At 37.2% G+C, this 17,414-nt stretch overlaps 4 protein-coding genes across 8 annotated transcripts in view; 1 reads left to right on the top strand and 3 right to left on the bottom strand.

The window, feature by feature from the left end:
• Positions 1-1,477, bottom strand: part of LOC139774491 (multiple inositol polyphosphate phosphatase 1-like) — a 10,796-nt gene extending 9,319 nt beyond the window's left edge. The window contains exons 1-2 of one of the 4 annotated variants that reach the window (XM_071709805.1): positions 1,240-1,382; positions 1,059-1,107 (exon numbers count right to left, since the gene is read on the bottom strand). Coding sequence is in view for 1 of the 4 variants with exons in the window: in XM_071709803.1 (XP_071565904.1) it covers positions 1,317-1,462 (146 nt within the window). In the remaining 3 variants the exon portion in view is untranslated. Of the gene's footprint in view, positions 1-1,058 lie in introns of all 4 variants that reach the window. The other 3 variants (XM_071709803.1, XM_071709804.1, XM_071709806.1) reach the window with 3 other exon arrangements.
• Positions 1,478-2,618: 1,141 nt separating this feature from the next.
• Positions 2,619-4,263, bottom strand: LOC139774405 (dynein light chain Tctex-type protein 2). Its single transcript, XM_071709632.1, has 3 exons — positions 4,214-4,263; positions 3,552-3,758; positions 2,619-2,784 (listed from the first exon to the last, which is right to left on the bottom strand). The coding sequence occupies exons 1-3, from the start codon at positions 4,261-4,263 to the stop codon at positions 2,619-2,621; spliced, it is 423 nt and encodes a 140-aa protein (XP_071565733.1).
• A 1,238-nt stretch (positions 4,264-5,501) lies between these two features.
• LOC139774493 (uncharacterized) lies at positions 5,502-9,553 on the bottom strand. Its single transcript, XM_071709811.1, has 5 exons — positions 9,147-9,553; positions 8,159-8,378; positions 7,901-7,991; positions 7,341-7,571; positions 5,502-6,945 (listed from the first exon to the last, which is right to left on the bottom strand). Exons 2-5 carry the CDS (start codon positions 8,371-8,373, stop codon positions 6,832-6,834), a joined length of 651 nt encoding a protein of 216 aa, XP_071565912.1. The 5' UTR covers positions 8,374-8,378; positions 9,147-9,553; the 3' UTR covers positions 5,502-6,831.
• Positions 9,554-10,635: 1,082 nt separating this feature from the next.
• Pig-g (phosphatidylinositol glycan anchor biosynthesis class G) lies at positions 10,636-17,407 on the top strand. Of its 2 annotated transcripts, none has more exons than XM_071709802.1 (13): positions 10,636-10,856; positions 11,199-11,397; positions 11,476-11,685; positions 11,787-11,975; positions 12,362-12,713; positions 13,321-13,517; positions 13,735-13,971; positions 14,479-14,657; positions 15,191-15,411; positions 15,578-15,731; positions 16,079-16,382; positions 16,650-16,816; positions 16,909-17,407. In XM_071709802.1, the coding sequence occupies exons 1-13, from the start codon at positions 10,684-10,686 to the stop codon at positions 17,204-17,206; spliced, it is 2,880 nt and encodes a 959-aa protein (XP_071565903.1). In that variant the 5' UTR covers positions 10,636-10,683; the 3' UTR covers positions 17,207-17,407. The 2 variants fall into 2 exon arrangements, with proteins under 2 accessions (XP_071565903.1, XP_071565902.1); XM_071709801.1 differs by having other exon boundaries at positions 10,637-10,856; positions 12,359-12,713.
• The last annotated feature ends 7 nt before the right edge of the window (positions 17,408-17,414 follow it).

The raw sequence follows: 17,414 nt of genomic DNA on the forward strand, positions 1-17,414 counted from the left end.
CAAACTCGCGGCGCACTTTTGCGCGCCAAGTTGTGTGGATTCACGAGATCCCGATCACGCGCGCGCACGCGAGAGAGAGACAGAGAGAGAGAGAAAGAGATGCACGATTCACCGCGCAATATTTAATCCGGAGTGCGAATTAAATCATCATCTCTCGCATGCGTTGAAGCGTGATATGGTAATTTTACATGTCAGCTCTAAGGTCGCGAATCGAGCGTTTCCGGATTAATTCATCGCGTCTTATCTGCGCCGCGGATCTAAGAATCGTAGCGTTCGGAGAATTCTGAACAGATTCTGAGAATTTGAGATTCTGATCTCAATTTCACACACAGAACATTAAGTTGCGACACGGAGACATTGCGAGAAGTTTATTAATTAAGAATTTTCGATAGCTGATATCGAAAAAATAAAAGAGGCGAGAAACTCTGAAGATCTCAAGTATTCGAAAGCTTCAAAGTCCAACTGTTCAAACAGTACGCGTTGTCTCTAGCATTCAAACATTCAATAATTTATAATCTCTCTGAAGCTTATCATAGTTTTAAAATTCAAGTATATGTTAGGCTTCAATGTGAATGAGAATTTTAACATCGGGACATCAATAGAAATGTCAATTTCAAATTTAAAAAAATCAGGATTAATAATTTAATTTTGTAGATATATTTAACATCTAAAATTAAAATTACGAGAAACATGGAAGCATGACTCGGAATAAACATCAAACAATCTTCATTTCACCTCATTTCCATCAAGATTGATACGCGGACCCACCTTAACCGGATATATCTTGTTTATCTTCGTTAATGTATTCCCCTATACGCCTCTAAATTCTTCGACCCATTTTTCACAATAGCTTCTATCTTTGAATATTAAATACGTGTGCAGAAACTCGACTATTAGCAGCCATTGGACTATTTAAATGTCTATTATACAACACAGTATATTTAGAATATATTAAATTTATTAATATTAATATCCGTTATTAAAGCACAAGTAATTGTAAGATATTACTAACAAACGAAGCAATCAAGTTGAGAATTCAGATTGATCGCCATACATACGAGATTCAGGAGTGCTTGTGACCGCAGACAAGTATCCAAGACGCTGGCGCTGTGAAGAGATGGAGGATCTCTTACAATTAGATTTAGAAGATGGACACTCGGGAACTCGAAAGTTTAAAAGGTCGGTCGGACTTGACAAAGCCTGTTCGGCAAAAGACCGGAAACGAATTGCGATACGAACGTATTGACCGCTGCGGCCGGGAGGACTGCCTCCGATGTATAAACAATGTAAACGTGCGCACCAGCGCACCAGCGCACCTTCGCGATCGTGAGGTAGCGTTCAAGCCGCCGCGCGTTCGCCACGGCAGTTCGTGTGGCACTGCCGCGCGAGGTCGTCGAGCTTCGTTGCCTCCTAGGTAACCAACAACACCTAGACCGGTGCCTGGTGTCTCATGTTCAAACATGCGTCACGCGATCTCTTCGACCCGTTTCAATTAGCGCGACCCGGTTAGTACATCGCTGCTCCTGTTCCAATTTAACTATATTTAGGTAGATGGGCTTTCGCAAAATGAACAAGTAATTAAGGACATCGAGAGAAAATCGTAAAAATCGCATAAAGTAATATATATATATATATATGCAATAATTGCGCAAAAGGATATGTCACAGCGCGGAAAGAGCTTGGCTGGAAAGATTGACTGATTGATTAGAGCAGATCTTTCTCCTTTTATTTTCTTTATTAATCAAACAAGTGTTTATCGTATCGTGATACGAATTAAAAAACACATGGTTTATTTTAATCTTCTTTTTTAAATTTAAGACAGGTCGAAAGGGGGAATCAAAAGAACTTTTTTTTATTACTTTGTTCCACTTTGAAATTATATCAACTATACAATCACCATGTTTTCAAGTTCCTAAGACAAGTTCCTGAAAGAAACGTTTCTTCAGCTAGGACGATTGAGACTTTTAGTCGGTCGCAAACAATGATTCTCTGAATCATTGTTATTTCACGCTGTGCAGTATTCTTACAATTAGAGACAGTACACGGTTTCCGGTTTGTCAATATTACCTGCGGCGAAGTGTCGTTGACAATTAGGCTACTTCGGGGCTAATGCCGAAGGCTCCTTTTATGAAGGATCTCATGCTCAGGCGATGGTGCGTGTTGCGTGATGGCAGTCGATCTAAACTGAATCATATAAATGCCGGGTTAATGAAAAGATATCTATTAATTAATAATATTACAATTAGCAAATGTAAATACAACGTAATATTATATTAAATTATCTACTGAAAATGACAATTTATATAATAACAATGGAAAGAATCTCTCTTTTGTTTTATTAGTCTTCTTCTAACAGTCTAACTCAGCCGTGTTGTATATAATATATATTGTAACGTTCGCACAGTTCGTCTTAGGAAATAAGGAAAGAATTATATTGAGAAACTATATCTCCAACGTGAATATGATTTTGTATTGTGTATTCAGGAGCCCGTAGAATTGATTAAATTCAATAGAATTATTACGTTAAATTATTACATTTATCGTGTTTTACAGTGCTCTTATATATTTCATAAAGAGAAGAAGCGCGAAAGAAAAATTGCATCCCTCCTTCAGGTACGTTACTCGTAGTAAACACCGAACACGCTGCACTGAGCGTGAAAAGTGCGACCCTCGAAAGAGAAGGCGGAGTATTTATCTCTTTCGCTATCCCACAGGAAACCGAGAGTTCTTTCCACGGACTGACTGGCCTTCTCGATTATCGTGACCGTGACGATAATCTTGTGTCTGGAAGGGAAGAAATTTTTTTTTATACAACATTCGAGGAATTTCAGTAGCTGTAACTAAAGCAGCTAAACTTATCGACACTTATCGACACTTACGATCAAATATTAATGAATTTTTTATAATGTCCGGAATCTTATAAATATCAATCTCGTGCATTTAGGATAACTAAATAAAATTATTATATCTAATATTAACAACACCGGTCTATGATAACAGCCAGCGAAACGAATATTAGTTGTTTTATTATAAGAGTCGGTCAGTAATAACTCTCTAATAGGGGCATGTTACAACTGTTCGGAACCGATTTAAAATATGTTTCTCTTTGAAATATTAAATACAAAAATCTAAGAGATACATATTTTTTAATACGTGTCGAATCATATGTTTAGGGGATGAAAGACTCCTTTGAAAAAAAATCGGTTTTTCTCTTTCAGGGCGAATATCGATCAACAAAAGATAAAAAAAAATTGTGAAAATAAAAGTTGAATGGTTGGAAGAGTAGGTACTTGAAAACAGTGAAATAAAAATTTTTTCATTTTTTATTTTTTATTTTTCAAAATATATCCCCACTACTTAAAAATTTATTTTTTTAATTGAAAATTTTTTTTATTATTAAATAAAAGGTAATTTTTTTTTACGAATTCAACCATATATAATAAAGTTATGTTTCGAAAACTCATTTTCGAAAATTAATTACAAATCCCTCTGTACATACGGTATCCGTGCCCGTCTATGCGCTCGACTATTCACGTTCTGCAATCACGCACCTATCGAAGTTAAGCTTCTTCACGCGTCGCCGTATTTCCGTTGCGATATCGCCGCATAATTTTGTGGCCTCCGCATCGTCGTACGTGATCTCGTCCAAACGATTGTTCATCACCGATCTCACAATCTTGTCCACTAGATCGGTCTTGAACGGATTCTGCGGCTCCATGCGATAAGTGTTTTGATATTTTAGTACCTGCGACAAATCGCTGTATTTTCGACAACTTTAAGTTGTCCTTCTTTCTGTAATTTGAGTCTAATCTTCCCTTAATTCGATTATATACATGTATATGTGTATTACTATTATATGTATATTCTTTATACTATATATTATATAAATGTATTTTACGTTATTAAATATATTTTACATTTTATACATTATATTATACAGGGTGATTCGAAAATACTTGCACAAACTTTGGGGGTGAGTCTCCACGCATAAACAAGAAAAAAATGTCATATACACATACGTCCGGAAATGCTTGTGTGGTTTATGAGTTATAATCGAAAGATTACATTTCAGGCCTGCACCTAAATCCATTAGATTTTTATCTGTGGAAACACTAAAAGCCCTAGTTTATGCAACTAAAGTTGTAAAATAAAGAGACGCTTCGCCGACGCGTCTCGTAGATGCCTATACAAAATCATCTGTAACTTACATTACATGGGATCTTTGACAGAGTGCGATAGTCTAATATGATCCGACGTGTCCATGCCATGCGTGCATTCAAGCAGGTGGAGGACATTTTGAGCATTTGTTATAAACTATTAAGTGTATAAACAATTGAACTGAAGATATATTACACTGGTCGTATGTCATTGTAGTTGTGTTCTGATTTCTGTCAGTTTTTGTCGAAAGTAATCTTTCGACAAAACTCGATTATAACTCATAAAATAAACCAATCATTTCCGGACATATGTGTACACGTGTATATGACATTTTCTTCTTGTTTATATGTGGAGAACTCACTCCCAAAGTTTGTACAGGTATTTCTGAATCACTCTGTACATTATATATGTATATACATATGTGTATATATATATTTTTTTTGTATTATTATTTATGTTTTTATGTTATATTTTTAAATCTTCTGTGTATAGATTGTTGCCACGCCATTCGTGAGATTTTGAAAAACGAACTGTCAACTTATCAAATTAAGATCTTGGTATTCTTCATACATCAATGTGATTTCCGGTGATGCAACGAGACTCGACAGAATCACCATCACTTGGTTTTTATCACTGGTGTTTTTACCTCATTATCATCATAAGTTTTTTCACTCGCTTCGAGTTGGAGCGGCATGCCGGCATAATATCGATTTCTGATATTATGATGGCTCGATCAAAATGGGCCTCTTACCAAAGGAGCCCAACTCCCCTAAAGATTCTCCCACTCTTCTGTATAACAACTAGTATAACAGCCAGTTGACTAATCCTTGCAAGGGTGCGCTACGTATCTAAGGTAAACGACAATCAGTTACTTAGAAACGCCGCGAAGATCGATCGACCGCGACGGAAGCAATGATAAATATATAAATGTTACAAGAGAAATTGAAGAAAAGAGCTTAAACACAGGTTGAGAAGATTAAAATTAGGTCAGATCTGTGAATCTCCTGTGGGAATGCAGGAAAAAAAATATATGGGGAACGCAAGAATATACAATAACTCACGAAATTACTCAGGCGCGTTACAAAAAGTTTAAAATCTTACTATTATTTAAAAACTTACTTGAAAATTTGTTATCTTAGGAGAATGTCACGTATGTTCTCTTGAGAATATAGAACCTATGAAAATTGTTTTTACATCACGACCGGTCTTTTTCTTTATTACATTCAACACCTTTATAGAATTTCTAAAACATTTTACATATTACTCATGATTTCGAGAACACAAATTTATATTTTATTACAGGGGTCAGGGATACAGTGTTATATGTATATTACACAGACATGTATACTTAATAATCATTTTTATTCCATTGTACATCGTATTTTTAATATTTTTAATATTTCCACCAGCAATGTTCTCGATCGCGGAAAGCTCGGAAAACGCCGCGTCTTAATAATTTAACGCGTTCAACAATTCCCTCTTTCTGTTAACATCTCGAGTACGGACCTTAAGACACGCTCTTTGCGTGTATTGCGGCGGTAATCAATTTTTAACTCGCGTAAAATGTAAGTATGCCAGCAATAAGCATTGTCAGAGCCGCCGGGGGATCATAAGCTTGCTTCGAAAAGGATTTGTGGACGCGATGTAGAAAGCTTCTCGGATTCTTTTGAAACCTTTGGAGTTTTACAGATACTTATTCCGAGGAACACACACATTCTGACAATGATCCACTGTTTCGTAGGACGCAAACATGAAAATATGTTCTGAGGCGCGCACACGAGGCGGCGTTCGTTCTGATTTTGAGTCGAGCCACTTTTTGATTTGTTTTCACAATAGTGCGATGAAAATACACTCTCTAAAATATACTGATATTACATACATATATCGATACGTCAATTCCATTCACAAATCCTAAGGTGACACGATGAACCGGTCATTATTTTCCAAATTTCAACGTGCAAGATCACAAGAGAAAGACAGTTTCGATAATCGAACAATTATTAAACTAAAATATCACTATAATAGTTTTAGGAGTAATACACATATGTACATATATTCATTATTTATAATTATAATATCTATAATTCTTACAATCATTTTCCTCTTATCTATATAATTACATAAATACTTGTAATTACAAGTATTTATTAATAACATACTTGCAAGTAATTACAATTTAAGTATTTATTAATCAAAATCACGTCGTGATTAAACGAATTAAACTTGAATTAAATTACTTATTAAATTAAAGTAACTAAATTTGCAATAAATCAACTAGGAATGTTTACGCAGAACGGACAGTGATTAACGATTGTGCGTAAACAATTACATAAACTCTTATGTTTATAAAAAAATTGCAAAGTGAACGTGATATTTTAATATTCTTCTTTCGGTTCCAAAAGACTCGCATTCAATAATTTTACATTTCTGCAAAACCGATGACGAGTGCGTGCGCGGGCGCGCGCGCGCGTGTGTGTGTGTGTGTGTGTCTGTGGGTTGTGTGTCTGTGTGTGTGAGAGGTAGGCGTCTAAAACTTTTTGCATTTTCACCATTGCATTGGCTCTTTGACGGAAGCTCTCGACTAGAGCGGTTCCGGCGGATCGTCTTCGAAGACGTCGAATGCGTAAAAACGCGAACCGCGTTCAACGAAAGCAAAGCGACGAAAGAGCATCTCTAAGACAGCATTTCCACCTCCGCTTGGATGTTCTGGCGCGCTTGCTCCTCCAGCTTGTCGCGAAACTCTACGGTGGCAAAGATGTTCGGAATCTGCAGGAAGTTCTGCAACACCTGAAACGTAAGAACATCCGTGAGAGAAACGTCCACCCGAGGACAAAGGAAATCGTAATCCCTCCGTCTCTACTTGACATTTTTAGATTTTTTTCCATTTCCAGATAATTTCTGAATATCTCGAAGAAAGGAAAAATTTAACACACACACACACACACACACAATCTCATTCTATCCCTGCTCAACACTCTCAACGCTTCTCTTCAAGGATTATCTGAATAATGTCTTGTAGATAATTTTGGAAAATACCGTAGTCCTTTTTGTATGGAATGTCTAACGGTGTTTTCAAAACAGTTTTTGTATATAACATCTTATTTTATATCTGATAATATCTGATAGGATGGTCCTTCTGCCGCGTGTGTTTACACTTTAAGGTTGAACGCGTGGTGGCTTACTTTGAGCCGCAGCGCCGTATACATGGGTTCGCTGAGGAAAGAGTATTCTCCGCGTATTCGCTCTCTGTACTCGGCATAACTATCCGGAGGAGAACCGAGTACTGCCATATCCAGGTCCAGGAAGTAGTGAGCATCCTCGCTGCCGAAGGCACCGCCCACCTTGTGTGCCTCGGTACTGTGAGTCGCCGCTACTTTGAGCAGAGCACAAGTCTCTTCTCTGAGTTCTGCGTCCTGCAAGATTAAATTACTCGGATCACTTTCGTAAACAATATGATTAACAGAAATTGAGTATTTGCATACATCTTTTTTATCTCGTTTTTACTCGACTCTAAAGTGTTGGCAGATCTTGAAACGATATAATTAAAATTGTCTTTTTTTGTTATATTTTTTAGCATTTTCACAATATTCTTTTTTCGCTATATATCGTATATTCGCTATACCTAAAATTTCACGATGTTGAACAATTTGACAAAAGATATACAGTATACCCGCTGAGGATTAAAAGAAGAAGTTAATTAAATTGACAATTGAGAGACAAAAACTCTGGGCTGTTTACTCACCGACGGAATTTCAGCCTCATCGGCGAAAGTGTTGAAATGCTCAAGATTCTTGTCCTCGCTAAAGACCAAGGCTTTAGGATCGTACTCGAAGCTACAACAAGATATAGCTTTGAGTCAGTTGCTGCCGATAAGAGCAACGGTATAAGTATAAGCGATTCAATTCAATATATAACAAAAGACATGAATACGAAATACGACAAGTAATATCGTGTTGCCGTAAGATCTTGTATTGTCGAAAGAATAGAATATGGCACTCACTTTTGAAAGAATATGGCAAGGAGAACGGCTCGTGGATTTTTGAGATTGCTTTTGATTTCGTAATAGTGATGCAGCTTTTCCCTGAGCGAGTCCAGATTATGGTACGTGCGTTTCTCCTCCGAATAGAGCTCCTGCAAGCGTGTGAACCAGGAGTCGCAGACCGCGGCGTCCAAGCCCTCCGTAGCTTCCTTCCAACTGTCCTCCAGCGATGCCATTGCCGCTGAAATTGTTCGTGCCATTTAATCCCTCAATGTTTCACAAGCATGAAAAGATATAAATTATTATAAGTAATTTATTAATTAGCAACGTTTATTGCATATGGAGTGACACACACTGTGCGCGCGCGCACAGGTGTGTGTGTGGTGTGTGTGTGTGTGTGTGTGTGTGTGTGTGTGTGTGTGTCTTAGCAAAGACACAATATTATTATATAAAGAATTCTAATTGGCCCTCCATACAACTTGTATTTTTCCGAATTAATGTTGAAACGATTAAATAGTAATTAGTAATTTAATATTTAATAACATTCGCGAAAAATTGTAAGGAATATTAATTATTACATTCTCAATTAAATTAGAATTAGAACGTTAGTCGTTAACGGATTGAATAAAATTCGCTTGAAATTGACTTGCGAATTGAAAAATATGATTTTATCATCACTTTTATACCTAATAATTTAACGAAGATATATATATGATAATTTCAAGAATTGGATACGTGGAAATTCGAAGACACTCAAACATTTAGGTACATTTACAAATGTGCAGAGATTATAATATTAGAGAAGGTAACGTAAAATGAATTTGTTCGGTATATCTAATGAGGTAAAGTTCATAGATCAGCTGAATGAACGGAGAATGGAGAATGGAGAACGGAGAACGGAGAACGGAGAAGGCACCCGAAAACATTCGAGGAACATTCGTGAGAAGAGATCGGTAAATGCGAAAGCCCCGTAAGCGCGGGCACGCTGACAATAAGTCGTGGCACTCACTTAATTTCGGATGAAAGTCGCGAGAAGTCGCGGACACGGTTTCGGGAATTACCGAAGCATGATCCACGCTGTACGCGCGAACGCCTCGCGAATGATCAGCCTCGCTACAGCGAGCTACGTTGCGCTAAGTACGTCGCGCTACGTGGAGCGGAGCGTTACGTTGCGCGGCGTTGCCTGACAAAACAGTCCGCCTGTCCGCCAGTCCGCCTCCACTTATTGATCGGTGGCGAGTGGCGACTGGCGACGTGGCGGACTTGTTCGAGCTTCGAGCTCGAGCTTTTCTACAATACATAGGGTGGTCGCAACGGACCGTCCGCGCGTCCAGACGGTTCTTCGTCGCGCGTTTATGTTTATATAGAAATCACGCTTCTCTATAGGCTCGTGCAATTTCTGTGCGAGACGGGACAAGATTTTCTCTTCATTACGCGCAAAGCAAGTTTTCTTTCGTTCCACTTAATTTCAACGACGCGAGAGGCATAGTTCTGTTGTCGCGTAATCAGGGGCGTAGCCAAGATTTGATTTCGGGGGAGGGGGAGATATTTTTGGTAAGATCTAACACTGTAACATTAGCGTGTATCATATGCGTGTAAAGGTAGTAACTAGTGAACTTTTAAACTAAACTTGAAAAAAGTAAGAAGAATTTCTTTCTCGAATTATGTTGTAAACCCCTTAAAAGACCTTGGAATGACTTTTCAAAGACAATTAATATAGTAGGCAAGAAATCCCTGCTTATAATATGTATATGCCTTTGTATTTAGATATGGCTGTACTGTACATTTTAGGACACTGATGTTGTATGTATGAATGAAATAAGAAGCTACATATATCTTTTTACAGTGAAAAGGTAGTAAAATACAGTGTAAAATAATTTAGATATCTTTGTACATCTGAATGAAACCAAAAGTTACGCCATTTTACTGTTAAAAGACAATAATAGAAGCCTAAGCAAATTAAAAATTAAAAAAATTGCGTACTTCGTGTAATCGGTATGACAGACATATGCCTGCATCTTATTAATTATCGTTACAGTGAGGTACGTGTCGTTCAAGACATTCAAGACATTCAAGACATTATATATTATAGACTTCAAAGCATTTACAATTTTATTTCTCTCTTCGCTTTCAACCTTTCATTTTCATATTTGGTTCCAAAATTTCGGGGTGGGGGATTTATCCCCCTACCCTCCTTCCTGGCTACGCCACTGCGCGTAATTATTATGATTGAATCTACATGAATGCATTTAAAACTGTCCACTTCCATTGTATTTTAAAAAATATTGTATTTACACCTTACTTATCACGTTTGTTTTATGTGTAAATTGACACGTAAATTCTTCTAATTTACTTGACATTAATCGAATTTAAAGGGGACGGATGACAGAAATTTTTGAAACCTCTCGCGGGCATAGAGGAATGAGAGTCGAGAGCTCGATCGATTGCGAGAGTAGCCGAATTTCGACATTGTTCGATACCCGGCCCCGGCCGGCTGTCAACTTGTCAAGGTGCAAGTGCAAGTGCAAGGTGCGTGAAGGTGCGAGATGGCCGAGACCTCCGAAACTATAATGCCTAAATATAATTTATTATTATTTTACGTCTTGTTGGTCGCACCGATTTCCATCGCTTTGTTCCTGCACGGTTTCTTTCCCGTCGCTCATCATACCGATGCGATCGCCTCGCGATCAGATGTCCCGGAATACGTCGGTAATTTAAGGTAAATTAACCTTATTTCTGTGCATGTAAGAAATGGGGAACAACATTAGACATCTAATTATTTATCGTTAGTAAATAATGAATAAGTTAATTTACTTATTATATTGTATTGATATAATCGACGTATTAAACGTATAATTTTATTTGATAATTGATATATCTACAAAGTTGTGATATAATAATCGACGTAATCGTGATATATAATTTTATTTTAGTTAATATATTCAAGTATTCTGTTTTTCATTAGATTGTAAATAATTGCTAAAGCTATGATCTATATTCATCAATACAACGTTGATATTTTAATTCCAAATATTTATCGTTATATATGCGCTGTTTCCAGTGTAAAGAGACATGCGTTATACAGGCCGATGATAACGAAATTGATAATCATGGTGATCGACGGGCTAAGATGGGATTTCGTCGCAGGTCCAATGGGACAAGCCGCCATGCCATTGACGAGTAATCTACTGGTAAACTCTTCCGGGTGCTTGCTACGAGCTAAATTGCAGTCGCCGACAGTGACAATGCCTAGAATAAAAGTAAAGTAAAGTTGTAATATTTTTGCTAGTAATTTATTCGGAAATACTCCATATTTAAAGCTTTATTTGGCGATACAGGCAATGATGACTGGCACAGTGCCAAACTTTATAGATATAGTACTGAACTTTGGGAGTAAACCTTTGCACAGCGACAGTTTATTGCTTCAAGCAAACAAGCGTGGACATAGATTAGTGTTTTATGGAGACGACACTTGGCTTTCTCTGTTTCCCCGTATATTTGATCGTCACGATGGTACTACTTCATTTTTCGTTACCGATTTTACAGAGGTACGTAATGTATAATATGATAAAATGTAACAAGCTATATTGTATGTTTTATTTTTATGATAAGATTATTCTTGAGAGATTAATTATTAAATTTTTAACAGGTAGATAATAATGTGACTCGACACATACGAGACGAGTTGAATCGCAACGACTGGACTGTGATGATTCTCCACTATCTTGGACTAGATCACATTGGTCACGTTGAAGGCCCATTTGGCGCTTCGATTAAATCCAAACTACAAGAAATGGACGAAATTGTCGCTCAAATAGCCCAACGTGTGCAAGATTGGGTCGGTATTTAAAAAACTGTTTTTATTCCTGTTTTCCAATTTTTTTCCCTTTCTCAGAATACATAATAAGAATAATTTATATATTTATTTTATACATATATATATATATATATATGTATATGTATATGTGGCGCGCGCGCGCGCGCGCGTGTGTGTGTGTGTGTGTGGTGTGTGTGTGTGTGGTGTGTGTGTGTGTGCGTGTGGGTGCGTGCGTGTGTGTGTGTGTGTGTGTGTGTGTGTGTGTGTGTGTGTGTGTGTGTGTGTGTTCGTGCGTGCGTATTATGAGATATTATTTAACAAGTATCGGAATTATCCTATTTTTATTTAGAACATAATAACATTCTATGGCTCATTCATTTGCGCTATGGCGCATTTATTTTTAGAACAACGATGGAGTACCTACGCTTTTCATCGTCTGCGGCGATCATGGGATGAAGGACTCGGGCGGCCACGGTGGCTCGACGCCGCAAGAGACAACAGTGCCGTTTATTACGATAGGAGGAACTCGCTGTCTGCATCAAGAGGATGGTGAATCAATTGAAATCGAGCAACTCGATGTTGCGGCGACGTTGTCTACCGCTCTCGGATTACCTATTCCTTCTACAAATCTCGGCTCCGTGTTTCTGGACAGCATCTACGATCTCGACAACGCTAAACGGCTCTTCCTCCTTTATTACAACTCGAGGCAGGTGTTTAACCGTTTCCGGAAGCTCGCGCACCGTGAGTCGCAAATTGAGCGTAAGTATTTGACGTAAGAGTTATTCGCGGAATATTAAAGGATATTGAGATGTTCAGATAAAGATAGTGAGAAAATGAGAAACTCAGAATTTTAGAAATTTAATAATCGAGGAAAGAGAAATCAACTTAATGATGCAAGAGATCCAAGTTCTCAAGAATCCAGAAACTTAGAAGTCAAAAATTATATTTAAGGACATAAAAAGGAATACCCGCAACAATTTTACATATAGGTATTAGTATGTAGCTTCAAAAAGTCTCTAGAATCATTTTATTTATTATATACGTATTCTAGGTGTATTAAGAAGTAAAAAGCGACCGGTATAACGGAAAACCTCATAGCTAAATATTTCCCTTTTTATTATTATTGTAATGGCAGAAAATCATTATATCTCTAAATCGCTAAAACTTTAAAATGATAACGAATTGAAAAAAATTACTTATATACACATTATCCTCTTATCATTATCTTTATTTATACGCCAGGATACGTTTCATTTGTTTCACATGTTTTCTTTTATAAGTAGCATCTCTCATCGTCTGCTTTTGATACATCCTTAGAATATCACGAATTAGCGGTCATACGAAGGCAGACTCAATTTTTTTTCAGATGTATACCGAAAGTATTTGGACGCTGTAAATCTGCACGCCGCTTGGTTGAACGCGAGTGAGACACAGAGGTGGATGGTCGAGAATATCGTCTTGTCTTATAATGCAATCCTTAAAGAGATGAAGGATGCTCTAATCAGCAGCATAATCAAGTACGACTTTCGTCCGATGGCCGTTGCCGTGTTTTTTCTGTGTCAAGTGAGTTAAACGGATAATCTCAAAAGATCCAAGTATTTAAAAAGTTAATTAATTTAAAGAGCATTTAAATCGAAATTATAAGGTGCAGTCAAAGAAATAATCCCGTTGGGTAAATTCCAGGGATTTAATATGTAACTCTGTAAATAAATGTAGTTTTCTCTTTTGCTCTAAATTAAAGAATTTGAAGATAATTTTTTACTTTACATTTTTTTTTCAGATACTTACCATTTTGTTTTTCGTGCAAACCGCTGTTTGGACTACATATAAAAAGACCGCATCATTTTTCTTGGTGCGATTTTCCTTGTGTCTAGGAATGTATTATCTTTACAATTCTGAAGATACGACCTCTTTCTACCCGACGAGTATATTTAATGCTTTGTTGTTCTTCGTAGTCATCGGCATTTTATATTTTAACTGTGATCTTTGTATAAACAGCGACTTATCTTTGACGGAGGTAAGAATCAATATTTATTTAATTTATAGCGAAAGATAATAAGAAGTATTATTAGTTTAGATAATTAAAAATATTTCTTGCGCAATAAATAACTACACGATCATATTTATTTACATATTTTACATATTCTCTACAGATCATATTTATTTATATATTTTAAATTGAAACAGGAATTCTAGTAAATGTTTTAATACAAGTACCCGGAATTATTCTTATTATAATTATTCCTGTTTCCTATAAACAAAATTCATACTATATTTTAGGAATTTTAGGATTTGTGTGTGTGTGTGTGTGTGTGTGTGTGTGTGTGTGTGTGTGTGTGTGTGTGTGTGTGTGTGTGTGTGTGTGTGCATGCGCGTGTGTGTGCATGCGCGTGTGCGTGCGTGCGTGCGTACGGGTGGATGGGTAGTAGATAGGTGAGTGTGTTTTGGATGTGAGGGAGAGGGAGGTTTCTTTCAAAATAAATATTATCTCCATTATAATATTTTAATTTCCGATTAAACATAGTTCACGAAGGGACCAAAGATACGCAGAGTGTTCCAAGTCGGCGCGTTGTTGCACATAGCGAGCCTCGCCAGCAGCAGTTTTATTGAGGAGGAGCATCAGACATGGTATTTCTTCTGGACTAGTACTATCGCATACCTTCTCTACCGTTATTTCACAAGATTACTCGCGTACCATCGATAGTGAGTAGAATTTTCTGATCTTTTTTCCTGATCTAATGATAATTCAAATCAGACACACTAAACATATTATTTGTTCACGAAAGCATTAGCATTTAATTTATATAAATTTTTTAGAGATTATATTATACCTTATTACACATTTCACACGTGCGAGACAAGCAGAAATTGATATATTAGTTACATGTACTTTTTTACATATGTATATCGAGAGAGAGAGAGAGAGAGAGAGAGAGAGAGAGAGAGAGAGAGAGAGAGAGAGAGAGAGAGAGAGAGAGAGAGAGAGAGAGAGAGAGAGAGAGAGAGAGAGAGAGAGAGAGAGAGAGAGAGAGAGAGAGAGAGAGAGAGAGAGAGATTACATTGTGCTTTTATCTATTAATTTTAGATAAATATGAAAAGTGTAATAATGTGCTTATTAATTTATTGTTACGTAAATTTATAAAAAATAGAACAACGATAAAATTCAAGTCAGATTTGAATAATCCGTTGCGTCGCAGCTGAATCTCTTCGCCATCTAATAGTACGGTACATAATAGCGATCTTACGAGCGTTAAGGTGCGAACAGGGGTGGGTCCAAATTGCGACGATACTAGGCGTCACATAGAACTTTGTGCTAAGCTATTGTTGCTACTAATAGGGCACAGAGTTCTGCGAAAGCTAAACAGTACTGGCGACAAGTGGGCCCATCTGCCTGACATAGCTCGCTGGTTGAAGGAAGACGACAACAAAGTCGGAACGACGTTCCTGCTTCTAGCTGGTAAAATGTCTAAATCTATTGACAAAAAACTTTAATTTTCTCTCAACATAAATGCTGAAATACAAATGATCTTTTAATTATAAACGATTGGGAAATGAATCGTTTCATCGCGAGATATTCCGTACAAGATTTGAGTCAATGTATAATTTGTGATATTTATTTTCAGCACTCGTTCTTCTAATCTGGATCGCGTACGAATGCGAGGATAAAGAATACAAGCGGCAATCGTTATTCCTTAATATGGTTATCGCGGCTTGTATATATTTTCGTCACATGTCCAATGGTGCCGTCGTGACAATTCCATTGTATCCCTCGTCAAGGTAAACAATTGCATTCTTTATATTCCATATAAATAGAATAATAAATTTCTTTCGCCAGTATAGAATAACAATTAAAGTAATTTAAATCGACCGTGACTGGCAATATATAACGTCTTTCCGATATGAACATAGAAAAACTGTGAGCCAACTTGGTCTGTGTGAATCCGACAAACCAAGTTGGCTCACAGTTTTTCTATGTTCATATCGGAAAGACGTTATATATTGCCAGTCACGGTCGATTTAAATTACTTTAATTCCATATAAATGCCAGTTTATCGACTGTTCATCGAAGCGATTACACGAACAAACCGCAACATTTAAAAAGCAAACTTTTTCATTTGTTGCAGTGGTGGCATACACGAAGTACGTATGTTTTGGGGGATAATAACGCTGTCTCTGCTAAGCTACGGCTATCGCGCGACATTAATAATTAAGCGCGATAAACGGCGTTTCGCGAGCATGATACTGTTTTTCATCGTGAATACGTGGGTGGCGATCTCGGCGATGCTGCACCAACCGTACAACGTGATCCTATTGCCGATACAGATCGTCACAAGCTCGACCCTCGACTCTGCATTAAGAGAAGACAATTTGCTCAATCTCGGAATCCTCGTACATTATTGGCTGGGCAATGTATTTTATTTCTATCAGGCAAGTATCTGACTTTATATATGTGAAATCCTTGACTTTTATTAATCTACATGAACTTCTCAAATGAGAGGAGCAAAAGAAAGAACTTGATATCTTTGATCAAATCTAAAAAAAAAATCTTTTCCTTCCTCTAGATAATTTATAGGGAAACTTAAAAACATTGCTTTTTCACAATTTTTTTTTGTTACGATTGGTTTAATAATTCACTGAGATTGTTAAGAATTAAGCTGATTATTTATCTCGTACTGTGCACGATTGATATTTTAGGGAAATTCCAATAGCCTTGCAAGTATAGACGTCGCAGCGGGATATGTCGGTCTGCGTTCCTATATGCCTCTCGTCACTGGTGTATATTTAATCGTCAATACTTATTCCGCGCCTGTCCTGGCTTATTTCCTACTCATTTATTATCGACAGCTATATCTGACAAACCGGTGAGTGCTTCACGAATTCTGAAATTCTTGTCGATACAATTGTTATTAATGAGAGAGTTATTAATGAGAAGAGAATCGATTCGTATCTGCAGTACGGACGTTGTCGCGCGCACGAGCAGGTCTTACATCGCGTGGAGGCTGCTGACGATAACTATCTACATGATCGTTGTCATCAATCAACGTTATCATCTGTTCGTGTGGTCGGTGTTCTCACCGAAATTGCTGTACGAGGCAACGTATTCCGCGACGATGTGCTGTAGCGTGCTATTAGCGTTGATAGTGTTTGTTGTGCAATCCGCAGCGGTTTCTAATTACGCAAATCGTGCAAGGATTAAGGATCACACAACGCCGCAAGAACCGGTACAAGAAACGGACACATGCATTTATTAACGTTTCGAAAAATTAGACTTGATGTAATTAAATCTGATTTATATAGCTTACTTGTAGTCTAGTTTAATATAATTAAATCCATAGTTAATAGCGCTTAGACTCCGAAGAAAAAGACTGACAGAAGTAATTTCGATCAGTTGCTAAACTTTGTACAGTATTGAATACAACTAATGGATATAAACGCTTATTAGTAAAAATGAATTCATCA

This window comes from Temnothorax nylanderi, unplaced genomic scaffold (genome assembly GCF_030848795.1).
Source record: "Temnothorax nylanderi isolate EJ_2023f unplaced genomic scaffold, tnyl_v1.0 TNYL_tig0081_pilon, whole genome shotgun sequence".
Classification (NCBI taxonomy): domain Eukaryota; kingdom Metazoa; phylum Arthropoda; class Insecta; order Hymenoptera; family Formicidae; genus Temnothorax; species Temnothorax nylanderi.